This window comes from Rhinolophus hipposideros (genome assembly GCF_964194185.1).
Source record: "Rhinolophus hipposideros genome assembly, chromosome: 16".
Taxonomy (NCBI): domain Eukaryota; kingdom Metazoa; phylum Chordata; class Mammalia; order Chiroptera; family Rhinolophidae; genus Rhinolophus; species Rhinolophus hipposideros.
The window spans coordinates 50,691,519-50,710,645 of record NC_138062.1 but is presented as its reverse complement, the minus strand read 5'-3'; the positions used below and the strand labels follow the sequence as shown (position 1 = coordinate 50,710,645).

Here is a 19,127-nt window from a genome sequence, read left to right as displayed (position 1 = left end):
AGGGCCTGGGAATCTGACGGGCCCACAACTCACCCTGCCCCACACATGTACCCAGTGGGTCCTGCTTAACCCCTGTGGGCTCATGGGCTCTGAGGACTCAAGCTGGAATTGCGGTCCTGGGCCAGCCAACGTTCACCGTCATTCAACAAACACTGAGCACAGACTAAACCAGATAGACGGGGATGTGTCAGTGAACTAACAACCGAAAACAGAAATGCTGCCAAGAGGAACCGGGAACTGTGGGGCCTGAGCAGGGTCTCAATGGGGCCTCAAGGGGTTTGGGAGGCCTTCAGCATCATAGTCCAGACAGGGCAAATAAGTGATACGTGCCAGGGGTCCGAGCACGGGGTATAGCTGTGGGCAGCCAGAGGGTCCAGCGATGGGGACACCACCATCCAGGTCAAGGTCACCCCTCCATTGAATTCTCAGTGACTGGTAGGCTGGCCAGACTCGGCCCATTAACTTTACCCCCAGGCAGGGGGAAAGTTGGAAAAGGAGGCCTCCAAATGCTTGTGTGTGTGTGCGCGCCTCCCGAACACAGAGTGCAAAGTCAGGCGCCTAGACAAAGCTTGACCAGACACCCCTGGCCCTGCAGGTGGAAGGGAGGGCTGCCTGGAGGAGGGGACAGGATCTGCACTAAAGGGTGAGGAAGCGGAAGAGGGTTCATCTTGTATACAGGTAAAAGACCTGTGGGCTATTGGCACTGCCAGAGTTGGTAAGGTCAAGAAACCAGGCTGGAGCTTCAGGTCAGCTTGGGAACCTGATCTTCATCCCATGGGCAAAGGCACCTGGGAAAGGAGGCTGTCAGTTCCGTGGCCAGATCATATCATCCAGGCTCAGAGATAGGACCCAGCTGGCACAGGCCAAGGGGCTGCATGGAGAAGGGGTGAGGTTTCAATCTTCCCCCAACCCCAGACTGTGTGCCCCCACTCCCCAGGGTAGGAGTCTGGTGGGCACTGCTCACCTTTTCCTGCTGCCACAAGTACCACATGGGCAAGAGTCTGAAGCTGGTTGGAGGGAGTGACAAACAGCTGCCTCCTAATACCTACCCTGCAGCCCCCTTCCAGGTCCAGCCCTCCCCACCCCTTTTACATCTCTCCCTGGACCCAACCCAGCCTCCTGGGTGTTTAGAACCCTCCCGTGGCTCCCCACCTCTCCCAGACCCAGGCTCCTTTCTGCTGCTCACCCCCAGGCCTGAACTATTCTTGCCCAGAATACTTCCAAAACTCCTCACCAAACTGGGTCCACCTCCACCAAATCTCAGCCTGCTCCTTGGTCCCCTTCTCTCCCACCCCGCCCATAGAAGCAGGGGCCCGGCTTCAGCTGCCCACAAGGTGTCCAGGCTACTACTTGAACGGATCTCAGGGCACAGAATCACCAAGTCCTTTAACGGACCACAAACCAGGGCTGTGGCCGCCTGCCCTGAGATGGACCCAGGCTCAAAGCTTCACACTTGGACACATATTTAAATGTGTCTGTTGTCCCCGTGTGAAAACTCAAATCCAAGGGCTCTGAAGAGAACTCGGCGCTCAAGCGGTGAGATGCGTCCTCCTTCAGCGCTCAAGGGCTACGCACTCTTGATCTTGGGGGAGGGAGGTCTGGGAAACATAGAGGATCGAGGCTGGGAAGCCGGTGCCTCAGGACGAAGAAAGCAGATGTGCAGAACCAGGTCAAGAGAACGAATTCTCTCCGAATGAAGTTGCTGGCCCAGGGAAGCAACCGGAAGCATCCTAGGCGTCGTGTTTTAGCCATTAATAGGGAAACTGAGGCCGGGCGTAGGGGACCGCACTGAGTCCAGTACGGGCGTCGAGAGGGAGGGGCCTCGGAGACACCTGGGGAGCGCGGGGGGGCCAGAACGGCGGCAGCAGGACGGGTGCGCAGCGGGGGTCGACCTTTGCGCGGGGCGGGGCCGGGCTGGGTCCTTGGCAACCTCCTGCCCAGGCGCGCCGCCGCGGAGGAGCGGAGCACCCTGGAGGTCGCGCGGGGCCGAGCTGGGGTCCCGGCGCCGCCGCTATGGACATCCCGCCGCTGGCGGGCAAGATAGCGGCTCTGTCGCTCGGCGCGGTCCCCGTGTCCTATGCGCTCAACCACGTCTCGACGCTCTCGCAGTGCGTGCGGGGGGGCAGGGGGAGGGCCTGGGGTGTGGAGTGGGCCGGAGAGGGGATTCGCGCGCGGCGAGCCCGGCTCCCCGCGAGCCCTGGGTCCCCTGGCCGCTCCGGCCGGGGGGCAGAGTGGGGGCTGGGTCAGACCCCCAACCGGAAGTCCCCTTCCGGCCGGCCCAGAGTCTGTGTGCTGGGGATAGGGGTGCCCCTGTGATGTTTGAGGCCTGAGTGGAAGGGACGTTTGGGGTCTGGGGAGAAAGGACGTTGAGAAGCAGAGTCCCCCACAGGGCAGGGTTTCGGAGCGTTTCTGGGATTTTCCCAGGGATGTGCCCAGCACAGGCTCCAAAGTCGCCAAGGGTCAAAGTATTGCCCCAGATAAGGCCCTGGTGACCCGGCTCTTGCCACACACACGGTCTGCTGCACCACCCCAACCAGCTAGTCCCTGCGTCTCCTGTCTCAGGACGGGGACTTTTTCTGTCAGGGCTGGTCCACCCTACCCCTGGCCTCAGTTTCACCTGAATGCCTTGACCTCCGTGTACCTGTCTGCTACCGTACACCCCGCCTCTGGGCATCCAGACACTGGGTACCAGGCACTGGCAAGCCCCTCACGCTCCCAAACTCAACGTTTCCCATAACGTGGGTTAGAGGGAGTCTTGACTGAGGGGTTGGCTCCTTGGGTACAAATTCTTGGCTCCGTCCCCCTGGACCCTGAGTGCTCCAGATTGCCTCCGGGGCCTGTTTCTTCTCTGTGTAATGAACATAATCCTATAGCTCATCCTATAGTTACAGGTAAGGATAACGAATTGTGTGCAAGACTCAGGTGTGATCCCATCTGATTACTATAATTGGCATTTTTGGTCAGATGCGACCAGGAATGGGGATCCTAGGGATCAGAGGGGTTCCAGAGAAGGTAGGGACCTGGAAAGGGTGTGTGGGGCGGGGAGAATGTGTGACCATGGATAGGTTCTGCCCTCTCTGGGCCTTGGTTTGCCAAGTATTGGGGGTTGCCCAGAGACCTGGCTTCTACTGTTTATGCAATTGGTTGACCTACCTTATCAGGTTGATGGGGACAGATCACAGTAGTGGTGGGGTGGAGCTGATGGAGGCGTTTGGACTTTAGCTGGGAGGAGTCGGGAGCTTCACACAGTGAGGTGGATAGAGCTGAGAGCACGGAGATCATCTGGCAGGGTGGGTGCTGGTTCTGGCCACAGAGGGCCTCAGCATTGTTGAATGTCTGACTGGGCAAATTGAGTCAAACACATATTAGCAAGAGATAGCATAAATCATACAGTCAGAAAGGGTTGACAGATGCCTGGCCCAAGTTGCACAATGATCCTTTGTGAGGAGTTAGAGAAGGCTTCCCGGAGGAGGAGCAATGTGGATGGGCCATGAAGGATGAGTAGAAGTTTGATAAGTGGAAAAGAGACTTCTGGAAGGAGTTTCCAGGAGGAGGAAACAGCCAAGGCAAGAGCCTAGTGATGGGAAAGGGCAGTTTCAGGGAACGGCATTCCTGGATGGACAGATGCTTGGTCCTCACCACCTAGAGCTTCCGGGAGTCTGCTCTTGCCTTCACCAGTGTGGGGTGGGGCCTCAGCACTAGGCCTGGCTTCCCTGACTTCGTTTTTCTCTTTACAGCCCCCTAGGGGTGGCCTTGATGAGTGCCCTGATCCTGGGTCTGCTCTTCTTGGCTATCTACAGTTTGTCCCACGCGGAGATCTACTACGACCCGCTCTATGCTGGTGAGTCAGTGGGAGGGTCCTAGGGAGGAGAACTGTGTGAGCAAAACCTCCTCCATCAGACTCGCGGCCCTTGCAGGGCTCCCATTGGGCTGCCAATCTCAGAGAGACTCAAGAACCCCCATTGGCTGGGGAAGCTCAGAGGCCCTCCCTCTTCAGATTTGGGGGTCCTGAGAATGGGGACTGTGTTTTCCCATCACTCTGGAGTTTCCTAAAGGCAGGGACAGTGCCTCTCCCAACCTAGGACACTGCCATCCCCACCCAAAGGCAGGGACTATGCCTCCCTTTGAAGCAGGGCTATGGTTCATGTGACCTGTGGAGTGGGGACTGGGAGCAGTTGCATGCAGAGTCCTTGCCTGGATCTGGGTCCCTGACACAGACTCAGGTCCTGCCCACACCCAGGCCTGCCCCCTTCTCCCCACAGTGTTTGCCGTCTTTGCCTTCACCTCCGTGGTGGACCTCCTTATTGCTCTCCAGGAAGATGGCTACCTGATGGGCTTCATGGAGTTCTACACTAAGGAGGTACGTAGGGGGCGGCCTGGGATTGCCCCCACCCGGCTGTGCATCTGAGCCCGTCACCTGCCCCCACAGGGCGAGCCGTACCTGCGCACCTCGCACGGAATCTTCATCTGCTACTGGGATGGCATCGTTCACTACTTCCTCTACCTGGCCATGGCCGGCGCCATCCGCAGAAGGTATGTGAGATAGGTGGGGTGGCACCTGGACCCTGGGAAGCAGGTCAACTCCTCAGGTGGGGTCTCAGGCTGGGGAGGCCCAGAAGTGTCTGTAGGGGAAGTCAGGAGGCCTCTCCAGAGCTCCAGCCAGGCATGGCCGGGAGAAGGTTCCAGGGAATGTCACAGGTGACTGTGGTGGCCAGCTCTCTTCTCTTGTACCGCCTTGCATCTCAGCAGCCTCTTCTATCTTTGGACAGAGGGTCTGACTGTTTATTCCCTCATTCAACTCCCTGTGGTCCCTTGCATCCTGGGCAAAACTGGGAGGGATCCAGAGCTGGGGAGTGTAGCGTGGGCCCTGGGCCATGGCTGGGGCTCCGAGACTGGGACACACATATCTAGTGGCCACCCCTCCGTCCCCCACCCAGGATGAGATACCGGAACCTTGGACTGTACTGGCTGGGGTCTTTTGTCATGAGCATACTCGTATTCCTCCCGGGAAACATCCTTGGTAAGGACTTGGCTGTGAGGAATCCTGCCTTCCCGGGCTAAGTCAATGCCCTGCACCTGGAAGCCCTGCGGGGTCCTCCATCCCCTCCCCACTGTCTGTGGAGGGTCTCCCCATGTCTCTCCATGCACGGTCTAAACCAGCAGCCTACCCACTCTCCTCATTTCCTCTTGGAGGGGTGTATCCAGGGGAAGCCAAGAACAGCTAAAGTATAAGAGTTGTGTCCAGAAGGTAAATCGAGGCAGGCCAGACTGAGGAGCACTGACATCACCTTGTGGGCACTGGGGACCCAGAGGTGTTAGCGCTTGAGCAAGGATGGCATTTGTGAATCATGACTTTCATCCAGGGGTTCTGGCATGACCCAGTTAAAGGGCCTGGTCAGGCCCGGGAGATCCTCGCTGAGTGACACCCAGCTCTCCTACCATGACAGGGAAATACAGCTCAGAGATCAGACCTGCCTTCTTCCTCACCATCCCATACTTGCTGGTCCCATGCGTGGCTGGCCTGAGTGTCTTCAACCAGTCCCGGGTGCCAACCTGCTGCAACCCCAATGTGGTAAGTGCCTTGCCCCCAGGCAGGCCTATGCCCACATACCTGCCTGTCCCCAATTTGAGTTGTTTCTGGTCAAAAACATTGTCTCCTTGGTCATTAGGAAAGAAGGGATGAGCCTTTATGGGGTGCCTGTTGGATACCCGATTTCTCACGCTGTCTCTCTCCCATGGGGCAGGTGCAGGAGGAGCAAAAAAGGAGCCTCCTACAGCGCCCAGCTGACCTGGCCCTCGTCGTATACCTCATCCTTGCTGGGTTCTTCACCCTCTTCCGGGGCCTTGTGAGTTTGGCCAACCTACCTCTCTCCTGCCTCCAGCCTCCCTCCTTGGCCTTCCCTTCCCACACACGTTTCTTTACTCAGTGCGGAAATGCTACTGTTCTCCCATCTGATCATCCAGGAAAGTTCTTCACTGAGTCTGATCTGAGTGTTTCATCACAAAGCCCTATTCCCTGTAGACTTCTCCCTGGCTCTCATATCTGTGGATTCTCAGCCAGAGGAGAAAACCAAGGCTGGGGAGACCAGAGTGAAGAATGCGGGGCCTTCCTGGGAGAATGGGTAAGGCTTCCTGTGGGAGGAATGTTTGAGGTGTTGTTGGTTTGTCTGTTGGCTCCAGGTGGTTCTCGACTGCCCCACAGATGCCTGCTTTGTCTATATCTATCAATATGAACCATACCTGCGAGACCCTGTGGCCTACCCAAAAGTGCAGGTGAGAGGGCAGGTGGGAGGAGAGGAGCATGGTCTTGCTGTGCATAGGGTCCACTGGGCCTCTTTAAAGCAGGTGCCAGAAACACAAGTTAAACTGGCAGAAGCACAAATGGAATCATTGTCTTACTAAAAAAGTATAGATATAGCCTCAGGTATGGCTGGATCCAGGAGCTCAAGGATAGCACTGTTTCTGGGCTCTCCTTTCTTTGCATGCGCTCCACTCCCAGGTGGTCCCTTTGTGGGCTGGCAGAGACAGTCTTGGGCAACTCCAGACTTCTTTCCACCCTATTAGCCACCCCAGAGGAATGTGAGCTCTTATTTCCCCAGCGCTTAAGCACAAGTCTCAGGCAGGCTCCGATTGGCCAAGTTTGAAGCACATGCCCATTGCGTAGCTGATCACTGTGGCCAAGAATAAAGTGGATGGGCTCAGTGTGTCTATGTGGTGGGGGATCCGAAAAGGAGCTAGAGGTGCAGTTTGCACAGGGTGGGATGTACAGAGAGCCTCCATCCTGGGTGGGATCTGAAACTGGCCAGATTCTTCCTGGAGCCCCCACCTGAGGGGGTCTCAGGAGATCCATCTGGGCAGCTGCTCATCCTGTTGGCTGTGTGTCCCCAGATGCTGGTGTACATGTTCTATGTACTGCCTTTCTACGGCCTGGCTGCCTATGCCCTCATCTTCCCTGGCTGTTCCTGGCTGCCTGACTGGGCCTTGGTGTTTGCTGGAGCCATCGGCCAGGTGACATGGGACGGGGGTAGGGGGGTAGGGGCAGGTGCATAAGGAAGAAAGTTTGTGTCTACCCATCAATTGCTTTTGTGCTTGTCTTGGGCAGAGTTATGCTGGGCTCCTGAGAGACCCCAGCCGCAGTTCAGTGCCCTAGGATTCCCTAGCCTGGGGATAAAGAGCCAGACACAGACACTCTCCAACCCCAGGGGTCAGAACTGAAGAAAGGGAGGGACAGAGGCTGAGAAGGACTCCAGAGGGGACAGATTTCTTAGAAGAGAGGATCATAGGAACTGGACTTGGACATATGGGTAGGGAAGGGCATTCCAGGAATGGGAACATCATAAGGAAAGGCACAGAGGGGGACAGTGATTTAGCAAAGCCATAACAAGGGTAAAGGGAGAGGCAAGAGAAATTGGCAGCTAGATGATGAGGGCTTTAAACTCTCAGCTTTGGGGCTTGTATGGAGAAAGAAGGGGAGCCAGGGAGGTGTTTGAGCAGTGGAGGACCTGGTCAGAGCTGGGGGCCTGTTTCTGGGTTCCTGATGGGAATATAATAAAGGCTGGGTCCAGGTCAGGGCAGTTCTATGGGATAGAACTGACAGGATTTGTGTTGAGGGCAGCTGCAGGGGGTGGGGAAGGGAGGGAGAGGAGAAGAGCTGGACCCAGGTCAGAGAGATGGACTACAGGGCCCAGCAGAGGAAGTGAAAATGGTTCTTGTAAGGCAGCTGGGGAGAGGCTCACAGACACACAGATGTACAAGGACAGACAGGACATGTAGGGACAGGGATATTTAGAAACAGGGATTGGAAAGGAGAGACAAGTAGGTCAGCAGAGCCAGCGAGATGGGGACGGGGACCCTCTGGGCTCTCCAGGGTGGGATGTTGGTGATGCCAGGACTGGTTCTCTCCCAGCGCCTGACATCCAACCTCCCTGTGTGGCCACCAGGCGCAGTTCTCACACATGGGTGCCTCCATGCACCTGCGCACACCCTTCACCTACCGTGTGCCCGAGGATGCCTGGACCTGCTTCTTCATATGCAACCTGCTGTATGCACTGGGCCCCCACCTGCTGGCCTGCCGCTGCCTGCTATGGCCCTCCTTCTTCCTGCGCCTGCCCCCCAACCCCTCAGCCCTCCACAAAAAGCAGCACTGAGGGGGCTGTGGGACTCCCCAGGACTCCATTTACACACCCAGCCGGCCCTGCCTCCCAAAGGGTGGGTTGGGATTTTTAGAGGCAGGAGGTATATCCCTGGTTTCTTTGGTCCTGGCTGTGATGGTTTCAAGGCCAGCTGGTGGGATGGGAGACCCAAGGGCCAGGTGTTCTGGCACGGGGGGGGGGGGCACAGCCATGCTCAGCTGTCAGCAATCCCCAACCCTCATGGATTCTTCTACTCCCTCCCAGAATTTACCCATTACCCCCATGAATCCTTTTAGTAAAAGCCCATTTGATGCCTAAAATGTTGCTGCTTGAATGTTTCATGGGGCAGGGGTGAGGGATTCACTTCTCAGACCCCATGAAAGCCCACCCATCACTGCCAGCGTGACTGTCAGGAGGTTGGGAACTAGAGGTGCCAGACAGCAGAACTCTGCCTCGGGTTGGTATGCATAGCTCCACCTTCTAGATGGGGAACACTGAGGCTCAGAGAGAACCCGAACCTGCATGAAGTCACAATCAGGAGGAGTCCAACGTCCTAACTCTGCCGATAAATTATAATAATAGGGTGGAACAGTTATTAAGCACTGTACACCACGCCAAGGGCTAACCTCACATGCTATATGCTGGATCTCACCCCATATTCCAGATGGAGAAACCGAGGCTGCAGGAGGTGAAGGTCCTGATCCAAGGTCACACCTCCTGGATGCAGCCAAGCTAGGAACTGAGCCCCAGTCAATTCTACCACAGAGCCCATAACCCTGCCTCTGCTGTATAGTTGGCTCATATTTTGGGGAAACAGCCTGGGGAGGCAGCCAAGGGCTCATTATTTCCTGGTTTGATTATTGAGCCTGGATGAAGAGCCAGGTTCAGGGGTGGTGGGCCCAGAGTGGAGTCAGGGGCTTGATCAGACTCCCCTGCTCCACATGCCTACCAATACTTACTCTGCACCTATTGTATGTCTAGCCATTGGATCTTCACCAAAGAATTAGCACTCCATTTCCCAGAGCTGGAAACTGAGGCTCAGAGAGACCAAGCTCTCTTCCAAGGTCCCACAGTGAGTGAGAGGCAGGGTTGGATTTGGATCCGTTGCTGCATAAGTGGGTGACTTGTGGTGCCCCCATCACACAGAGTGAGTACTTTTTCGGTACCAGAGCCCAGGTCCCTGCAATGGTTATCCAGTGACAAACGGAAAACAGATCTACAGGCCAAGCCCTTTTCCCAGGTTACTCAGTCCCCTACCCACGCAGGGCACCCTAACTGAAAGAGTCCATTAAGCCCCTCTCCCCCATTTGAAAGATGGTTAAACTGAGGCCCAGAGAGTTTCCTTCGCAAGCCTACGGTCAGCGGGCAGAGGCAGGGACCCGGTCCTGCCACGCACTGTCAGCGCGTTCCTTCCAATGCCGGCGCCGCGCCTGGGTTTCCTCTTCGTGGACTGTGTGCCTCCGCGTTCCCTTTAACGCCCCCCCCCACCTTGTCCGCCTCCCTCCTCCCCTTGCAGGCAGACGCCGGGATTGCGCCGCCCGCAGGTACCGGTCCAGTCCTTCCCGGGTGTGCCGGGAGCGCAGTCCCAGCGCGTAGGGACCACTCGGCGGGGGCCGAATGGGCAGAATGGTGAGTGGGACCGCAGCGCGGGTTCCAATAGGTCCCTCTCTGGATTCTGTCTCTGTTTCCACGTCCCTGCGTGTCTCTCTCCTGCTCCGTCTCTCCCATCTCCTCTCCGTCTATCACCACCCTCTTTCACTAACTCTCTGCCTCTCCTCTATCTCTGTCTCCGTTCTTTTCTCTCCCTCTTTTTTTCCTGGTCCCTCTGAGTCTCTCTGTTTCTCCCTACCCCCATGTCTCCCTACCCCCATGTCTCTCTCTTGCTCTCTCTCCTCTCTCCTTTCAGTCTCTGTCTCTCTCACTGCATCTCTGTCTCTCCGTCTTTCTTTCCTCTTCTCTTTCTCCCTCTCGCTCTCTCTCCTCTGTCTCTCCCTCTCTGTATCCATCTCTCCCTGCTTTGCTCTTTCCCTTTGCTTTCCCTCTCTGTTTCTCTCCCTCTCTCTACCCCCCTCCCCTCCCCCCGCCCCGGTTTGCTGCAGTCTCCTGGCGCAAGGATAACCTTGTCGCTGCCGCTACTCCAGCTCCTCCCCCCTCCCCCCTTCCCGGGCCTGGGCCGGAGAAAGAAGGGGGCGGGGCTCCGAGTCGTTAGTGTCGGGGATCAGGCGGGTTGCCGCTCAGGACTAAGTGAGGGTGAGGCCAGGGGCGTCGGCTCTGCCCAGGAGCGCAGGTGTGAGGTCCCAGGAGAGGAAAGGGGAGGCGGGGTCTGCCAGCCTTTTTGGGGGGAGTCCCTTGGGAGCCTAGCCGCGGAGGAGGCCTGGGCACGTGAGAAGTCCTCGCCGCGGAGAAGGAAGGCCTAGGGGCTAGTCCTCTGAAAGGCAAAGGCCAGGAGGTTGGACTGAGCGCCCGGTGCCCCCAGGTGTGGGCTCGGGCGGCCCTCGGTCCCGGCGCGCTCTGGGCCACGGCCTGGGGAGTCCTACTGCTCGCGGCCCCCACAGCGGCGCAGCGTGGCCGAAAGAAGGTCGTGCACGTGCTCGGTGAGTTAGGAGCTGTGACCAAGTGTGATGCCCAGGTGCATGGGGGGAAGGGTTGGGCGTTGGGCATTCCTGATGGCCACAGTGCCCCCATCTCCTTCCCCTCCCGTCTTTTCTCTTAGCCCCTTTACCCATCTGATTTCCTGACCCCCCCCCCCCCAGTTTTCTAACCACATCCCTTTCCCAGGGTCCCCCTCCCCAGATTCCCTGCCTGCCCCTAGGACCTCTTCTGAACCCTCTTTGGTCGCCCACAGAGGGCGAGTCAGGCTCGGTGGTGGTGCAGACGGCGCCAGGGCAGGTGGTCAGCCACCGGGGTGGCACCATCGTCTTGCCCTGCCGTTACCACTACGAGGCAGCCACCCACAGCCACGACGGCGTCCGCCTCAAATGGACCAAGGTGGTGGACCCGCTGGCCTTTACCGATGTCTTCGTGGCGCTGGGCCCCCAGCACCGGGCGTTTGGCAGCTACCGAGGGCGGGCCGAGCTGCAGGGTGATGGTCCTGGGGACGCCTCCTTGGTTCTCCGAAACGTCACGCTACAGGACTATGGGCGCTATGAATGTGAGGTCACCAATGAGCTGGAGGATGACACTGGCATGGTCAAGCTGGACCTGGAAGGTGACCAGTCTGTGGGCAGAATGAGATGCTTTTCTAAGGGAGGAGAAGGGAGAGTATTGCAAGGGACAGAAACCAAATTGTTCGCCTGAAAGAATTTAGAGGCTTGGTGGGGTAGGTTCTGACTCAAGGTGACTTTTGCTATCCAGGTATATTGCACTGTCTAGAAGATGACTGTTTATGGCATCTGGTGGGTAGAGGTCAGGGATGCTGCAAAATATACCACAAAGTACAGGACAGTCCCCCACAGCAAAGAATGATCCGTCCAAAATGTCAATAGTGAGGATGTTGAGAAACCCTGGAGAGGAATTCAGGCACAGTGAGATCCAGGCACTCACACCATGTCAGGAATCCCTCCCTCTGCTCTGCTTTCCTGTATGGGCTTTCCTCTGGCAAGTTCCTCCTGATGAAACCAAATATTTGTGCCAGGCTTCCACCCTCCCAGCTTAGCAAATGATTTCCTAGAAGTGCTATCTAGAGTCCCATAGTTGTCCCTCATTGGCCCAGCTTCGAGTCATGTGCCTATCTGTGAGCCCGTTACTGTGGCTGGGAGAGTGGATGCTCTGATTGGCTGACTGGAGCTGGGAGGTGGGGTTTCTAGCTGAAGAATTTCCTCCCACCTGGTTTGCCTCCTTCAGTCATTTAGAAGATGCTAGGAGAGATTTTAGGGCCTTCACTTGCTGAACTTCCCAACGATAGCAAATAGCAACAATCAACAATAATAGCAGCAGCTCTCCTTTATTGGGCATTTTCTATGTGCCAGGTGTTTGGTTGAAGAGCTCTCCGGAGTCTTTCATTTAATTTTCCCTAAAACCCTAGGGTGATACAACTGGCTCAGAGAGGTTAGAGCCTTGCCCAGGTCACATACTAGTGAGTAGTAGAGCCAGGACTTGAACCCCAGGTCTTCTCCCTGGCCTTGTTCACCTCCTTCCTCCATCTATTGAGAGTACCCAACTCACCCCCAAGGTCTGCCCTTCAAACACAGACACACAGAACACTTGTGAGCCGAACTGACTGTGAATGAGATGAGGGACAAGTTGTAAGAACTGATGGTGGAAGGGAAGCCAATGAGTACTGCCCTGGACAATGCTGGAAATCAAAGGGAGCTTTGCCCAGGGTCAACTTTTCCGGGCCTTCCAGTGTGGGGAGTAAGCACTGGACATAGCCATTCCCAGCTTTGTGAACTCAGGGCTTGACCAGAGGGAAGCTCCCAGTGCTGCGAGAATGTCAAAAGCACATAGGACAGAATGGGGGAGGGTTGTGGGAGCTAGGTTTTGAAGGATGACTAGGAGTTCAACAAGTGGAAAGAACATGAGCGAAGGTCTCCAGCTGAGGAAAGAGGGTGGACACCATTAAGTATGTTAAGGAGGAGGTCAAATGAACTAAGCTTAAGCTAAAGGGAGTCATGAGGGGTGTGAGCTGGAAAAAGGTATAGTCAGGTCTCAGACCAGAGTGAAGGACGGACTGGAATATCTAGGTTGAAGAGTCACACGGCACCCCAGATGTCAGGTGGGTGGGGGTTCGCTGGGGGGCCTGAGCTGACTCCCGTGTGTTCTCCCAGGCGTGGTGTTCCCTTACCACCCCCGTGGAGGCCGCTATAAGCTGACCTTCACAGAGGCGCAGCGCGCTTGCGCTGAACAGGACGGCATCCTGGCATCGGCGGAGCAGCTGCACGCGGCCTGGCGCGACGGCCTGGACTGGTGCAACGCGGGCTGGCTGCGCGACGGCTCGGTGCAGTACCCAGTCAGCCAGCCCCGTGAGCCCTGCGGCGGCCGGGGCGGGGCCGGGAGCGGCGGGGTAGGCGGAGGTGCCTCCGGGGGCGTACGCAACTACGGCTACCGCCATAACGCCGAGGAACGCTACGACGCCTTCTGTTTCACGTCCAACCTCCCGGGTGCGTAGGCCCGCCCCTGGGAAGAGGGCTCCTCTCCCTGACGGGTCTCTCTCGGACAGCCCTCGCTCTCAGTCTCTTTCCCCCCACCCACCGCCCGCTCAGTTCCCAAGCTCCCCGCCCTTCCTACCCACACCGGCTCTCAGTGGGCCAGACCCGGAGATCTCTTCTCCCGGACCGCCTCGGCGTGCCAATCAGTGCTGCCCAGGCCGAGACTGGGGTCCTGAGCTGCAGGGGAGGGGGTGCTCCTGAATCCTGAGGCTGGGGGGAGGGGGAGGCATCCTAAACACTGAGGAGGCCAGGTTCCCGGAGCGGCCCTAACCACTCCCCCTACTCCCCGTAGGGCGCGTGTTCTTCCTGAAGCCGCTGCGGCCCGTGCCCTTTTCTGGAGCAGCGCGCGCGTGCGCGGCGCGCGGCGCGGCCGTGGCCAAAGTGGGGCAGCTGTTCGCCGCGTGGAAGCTGCAGCTGCTGGACCGCTGCACCGCCGGCTGGCTGGCCGACGGGAGCGCGCGCTACCCCATCGTGAACCCGCGCGCGCGCTGCGGCGGCAACCGGCCCGGCGTGCGCAGCCTCGGCTTCCCCGACGCCGCACGCCGCCTCTTCGGCGTCTACTGCTACCGAGCGCCTGGCGCGCCCGACCCCGCACCTGGCGGCTGGGGCTGGGGCTGGGCGGGAGGTGGTGGCTGGGCTGGAGGTGCACGCGACCCCGCCGCCTGGACCCCGCTGCGCGTCTAGGCCCAGGGCACCGACGGCTTTGGCACTTGGCGGCTGGCCGAGTGCCCTGCTGTCCCCTGGAGACGGACCACCTCCCCTGCGGCCTCCTGCGGTCCTTGAACACTGATCACGCCCCCGGAGGGCCCCAGAGACTGGCCAGTCCCGGAGACAAGTTCCCTGGAGCCCCCTAGACACCGACCAAGCCCCACTTTTCTTGGACAGTGGATTTCCCCTCCTCCCCCACCCCCCACTCTCCAGGAGACGGGGGCACACCCTCTGAGGACCCCTGGCGGCTAGCAGACCCCCGAGGTCTCCTGGAGACTGGCTATGCCTCCCGAGGTCATCTGGACTCCTACGGAACTACCCCCGCGGTCGCCTGGAGGCTGGACCCCAGGGATTATCTGGAGACTGGCTACATGCTCTCTGCATCTCCCTGGAGACTGAAGACATAACTATCACCAGGACATTGAACCTTTCTCCCATCACCTATAGAGAAACCAGAAACCACAAAGTTCGACAGGTGACTACGCCCCCATAGTCACTTGGATACTGTGGGCTCCTGTCGTCTCCCGCACGATGACCTGGAGATTGGATACTCCATCTTTCCTTCCTCCCCCGAGAGTCCCCTGAAGTTTCCGTAGTAACAGTCCAAGTCCCCAGGTCACCATGGAGAACATCTTCACCTCTCTAATTTCAGGAGAGATCCCTTTGTCACTGCTAAGACAGATTGACATGCCCCAACTGACTTGCAAGACTGGGGGCCATGCCCCACCCCTTAGGTATCTTTCTGGGGGGGGAGCAAGTCTGCCCCCACCTGATGTCCTTTTTTCTGGCTGTCACCAAAGAGACCATCCCCCAGGCCCGGAGACCCATAAGATCCATGTTACTCGCTATAGTGGCAAGCCGTCCCACTTCCCATTGTCACCAAGGTGACCAGCCCAGCTTCTACCTGTCACCTAGAGTCACACAGCCCTTCTCTCATCAGTCACACCCATTGAGATAGTACCTCCCTCCTCTGTAACCATGGATACCACATGCTCCCCATCTCACTGGCCCCCACCCCAGAGACTTTCAACTCCACTTCTGCTGTCCCCACCCTGACGAACAGAACAGCCATGAAGACCACCCTCCCTCCAACTGTCCAGGGAGTGAACCAACATTCAGTTCTCCAGCTCTCACCGTGGAGATGGGCTGCCCTTTTCTCAGGGCCACCCCAGCTCCTTGCCACACTCCAAGCTCCACTCCCAGGCAGCTTGGACTCCACAGCTATTGCTATGGAGACCAAATTGTGGAGTCTGAGGTAACAGAACACCTGTCTTCCAAGGCTTTCCCTTGTCGGCAGGGGCCGCCCACCAAGCTGTCACCATAGAGACTGTTAAGGTCGTCCCCATGACAACCGACCCTCCAGCTCTCAGGAACTTCTCATCACGGACAGGAACTGTGCCCCATAGGACTTAATGGCTGCCCCTTAACCAGGTGGGCTCAGCCTCATGCAGCATACCCAGACGGGGCTGAACTGCTGGAGCTGCTGGACACCCTCCGTTTGCACGCTAACTATATCCCAGACAGCAGCTGTGCACGAGACACCCTTGTGACACGCAGGTGTTTTTATTGCTGCTATAACAGATGAGCAAACTGAGGCACTGGTGTGCCTTGGCCCTTTGAGCTGTGCAAGCACTGGGCTTCCCTTTTCCTCTGAGACCCAACCCCCATTCTAACTGAGTTCCTCTCTCCATCCCTAATGGCCCCTGCCACATTTCCCTCCTTAGAGATCCAGGAGAGACGGAATGTTATTAAACCTCAAAATCCACTCTGAATTCCAGGTTTTAAAGGGAGAGTCTTAAGGAGTCAGGATCCAGTCAAACTCCCCAGTATTGAGAGCCACGAAGCCGTGGGAAATCCCAGTTCCAAGGTTTTGCTTGGAGTAGTACTGAGTCCCTCCTGAAGTCCTCTTTACTGTCCCATCCATCTCAAGGAAACTCATCTTTCGGTTTGGGAATCAGGTTGGCTTGGGTTCGAATCCTGCCTGTGACTCAGTGGCAAAAACGCTGAGCCTGTTTCCTCCTCTGTACAAGGACTGTTCTGAGGTCCTAGTGAGTGTGAAGCATAGAGCAGGGGCTCAATAAATCTTTGTTTTGTTTTTTTGATGAATGAGAAAATGAAGCACCCACTGGATCATTATTTCAAATGCATTTTGATGGACAAAATGTTTCCGAGCTGGGGGTACTTGGTGATGATTCAGTCAGGAAGCTCTCCCCTTATTCCTCAGGACCACACCCCACTCCTCAATATCTTCTCTCCCTTCCCTTATCCTTCCCCTGCTCTCTCCTTTGAGCCACCCTCTATGGGTCTGATCCTTCTCGGCCCAGTCCTGGTTGGGTCATCAACAAACCCAGTGGTTCTTCTTAATACCCCAGGGCACAAAGTGTGAAACTGGATGGGGAGCTCCTGCTCCAGGAAGGCAAATACATTGCCAAATTTTCTGCAGTGTAGGTGGGAGTGGGGTGGGGGGCTTGTGGGCTGTGCAGCATTGAAAGTTTCCCAGGCCCTTTGTTCTGGGATAAGAACAAAGGGAGAAGAGAAAAAAGTGTAAAGGTCTGATTTGGTTGTAGAAGTGGGATGATCCATGTAACTGCTCACCCTTCAATATTAGACTTGGTGGAGCTCCCAGATGCCAAATGTTCCTCTGAAGATGGGGTCCAGCTCTTTGGTTAGACTGCCTTGGGTTCTAGCTGGCCCTTAGCACCCTCCAGTAGGGAAATGGGGAGGGCCATGTTTCCAGAGATGAGTGCATGGGATTTCTTTTCATCCCACCTTTTCCCTGCTGGCACCCTCTCTCCCTTCCAGGGCTCCAGCTCCTTGGTTTCCCATGAGTATGTAATTTTCCCTTCTCTAATTCAATGAGAGTTGGAGGGGCTGACTCCACCCCATTCCAGCTCAGCCAATGAGTGCTGTGGCCCATCTCCCTGGGCAACCCTGATTGGTCCAGGGATGGACATGGACACATGCATACCAATGAGATTCAGTCCCTGGGATTTTGGTTGATGATTGGGCTGAGGGAACCTTCCTTCTGCTGGGGTCACTTCATTGTTGGAGTGGATGTCTCTAGGGTCCACCAGGTGTAGAGCCATAGGATGGCAACCTGTATGGAACCCTTTCTGAAGCCAGGTATTCAGAAAACACATCTCTCTCTCTCCTGTCTTCTACCACCCAGTTCACTTCCTAGAGACATCCAGTTTCTTACATGTCCTTCCAGAGATGTTTTATGTTCATTCAAGCAAACATACATATATATTTTCCCCACTTTTACATGAATGATAGTGGGCAACATATACTTTCTTATATTGTAAAATTTATATAATGTAAAATTCACCATTGTAAATATTTAAAGTGTTCAATTCAGTGGTATTTAGCGCATTCACAGTGTTGTGTAACTATCACCTCTTTCTGGTTCCAAGACATGTTCATCGCCCCAGGAGAAAACCCCCGTACCCCCATTAAGCAATTGCTCCTCATTCTTCCCTCCCCCCACTGCCCTCAGAAATATTAATCTAATTTCTCTCTCTATGCGTTTGCCTATTCTCGATATTTCATATAAATGGACGCATACAATATATGTCCTCCTGTGTCTGACTTCTTTCACTCAACATGTTTTTGAGGTTCATCCATGTTGTATCGTGTGTCAGTGCTTTGTTCCTTTTTATGGATGAACATTATCCCATGGTTTGTATATATCACATTTTGTTTGCTCATGTATCAGTTGATGGACGTTGGATTTTTTCACCTTTTGGCAATTGTGAATAGTGCTGCCATGAACATTTGTGTACCATATGTACTTTAAAAGTAACTCTCCATTTATTTAATAATATATTTTTGAGATAGTTTCTATCAGCATATAAAGATTCCCACCCAGCCCCAAACACATTCTTTTCAAGGTTGGCAGAGTTTTCATTGTTTGGTGTACCATAAGTTTTGTAGCCAGTCTCCTAATGGTGGACATTTAGATAATTTCCCATATTATGCTGTTAGTAATAAGTACCCACATCATCTCATCCAAGTGCAAGTATAACTGCAGGATGCTTTCAGGAGTTGATTGATCAAGGGGTCAAAACTTGCTATTTTGATGGTGATCACCACCTCTTAGAGGGGCCATTTTATTGTCCACCAGTAATAGACATACTTCCTGTTTCCACAAATCCTCACCAGCATTGTGTTCAATTTTACCTTAGCCAGTGTGATAGGTGAAAATGGTATCTCACTGTAGTCGTCACTTGCAGTTCTCTTGTTATGTGTGAAGCTAAACATCCTCCTCTTTGACCTTAGGTACAGGTGGTTGAATAAATCATAAACCATTCTATGGGGCAGCTGGTTGGCTTAGTTTGTTAGAGCACAGTGCTCATAATACCAATGTCGCCAGTTCTGTTCCCACATGGGCCAATGAGCTGTGCCATCCACAACTAGATTGAAAACAACGACTTGACTTGGAGCTGATGGGTCCTGGAAAAACACACGCTTCCCTAATATTCCCCAATAAAAACTTTAAAAAAAAAATCTTAAACTGGGGGCCGGCCCGGTGGCTCAGGCGGTTAGAGCTCCATGTTCCTAACTCCGAAGGCTGCCAGTTCGATTCCCACATGGGCCAGTGGACTCTCAACCACAAAGTTGCCAGTTCAATTCCTCGACTCCCGCAAGAGATGGTGAGCTGCGCCCCCTGCAACTAGCAATGGCAACTGGACCTAGAGCTGAGCTGCACCCTCCACAATTAAGACTGAAAGGACAATAACTTGAAGCTGAACAGCACCCTCCACAACTAAGATTGAAAGGACAACAACTTGACTTGGATAAAAGTCCTGGAAGTACACACTGTTCCCCAATAAAGTTCTGTTCCCCTTCCCCAATAAAATCTTTTTTTAAAAAAATCATAAACCATTCTCACTTCAGGTATATTGTTATCATTGGTCTATGCAAGCCTTCCTTTCTTGTTAGATTTGTTTACTCCCTTTTTAAAAATATGCCCTTTATCTTGGTGTTCATGCAAAATGTGTATTATTTTGTTTAGCATGTTGTAGTTTAAGAGCCATCTGTATTTCCTTTTCTGTGAACATTATGTTCATATCCTTTGCACATTTGGCCATTGCATTATTAGTCTTTTATTCCTATTGATTTGCAGGAGCTCTTTACATAT

At 55.3% G+C, this 19,127-nt stretch overlaps 2 protein-coding genes across 2 annotated transcripts; both read left to right on the top strand.

Annotated features, from left to right (window-relative positions):
- The first annotated feature begins 1,902 nt into the window (after positions 1–1,902).
- Positions 1,903–8,456, top strand: TM6SF2 (transmembrane 6 superfamily member 2). Its single transcript, XM_081077010.1, has 10 exons — positions 1,903–2,108; positions 3,738–3,841; positions 4,263–4,360; positions 4,430–4,533; positions 4,938–5,020; positions 5,448–5,572; positions 5,745–5,846; positions 6,181–6,273; positions 6,889–7,008; positions 7,941–8,456. The coding sequence occupies exons 1-10, from the start codon at positions 2,014–2,016 to the stop codon at positions 8,145–8,147; spliced, it is 1,131 nt and encodes a 376-aa protein (XP_080933136.1). The 5' UTR covers positions 1,903–2,013; the 3' UTR covers positions 8,148–8,456.
- Positions 8,457–9,647: 1,191 nt separating this feature from the next.
- HAPLN4 (hyaluronan and proteoglycan link protein 4) lies at positions 9,648–17,954 on the top strand. The gene is made up of 5 exons (XM_081076738.1): positions 9,648–9,761; positions 10,609–10,726; positions 10,978–11,340; positions 12,899–13,231; positions 13,572–17,954. Exons 1-5 carry the CDS (start codon positions 9,750–9,752, stop codon positions 13,961–13,963), a joined length of 1,218 nt encoding a protein of 405 aa, XP_080932864.1. The 5' UTR covers positions 9,648–9,749; the 3' UTR covers positions 13,964–17,954.
- The last annotated feature ends 1,173 nt before the right edge of the window (positions 17,955–19,127 follow it).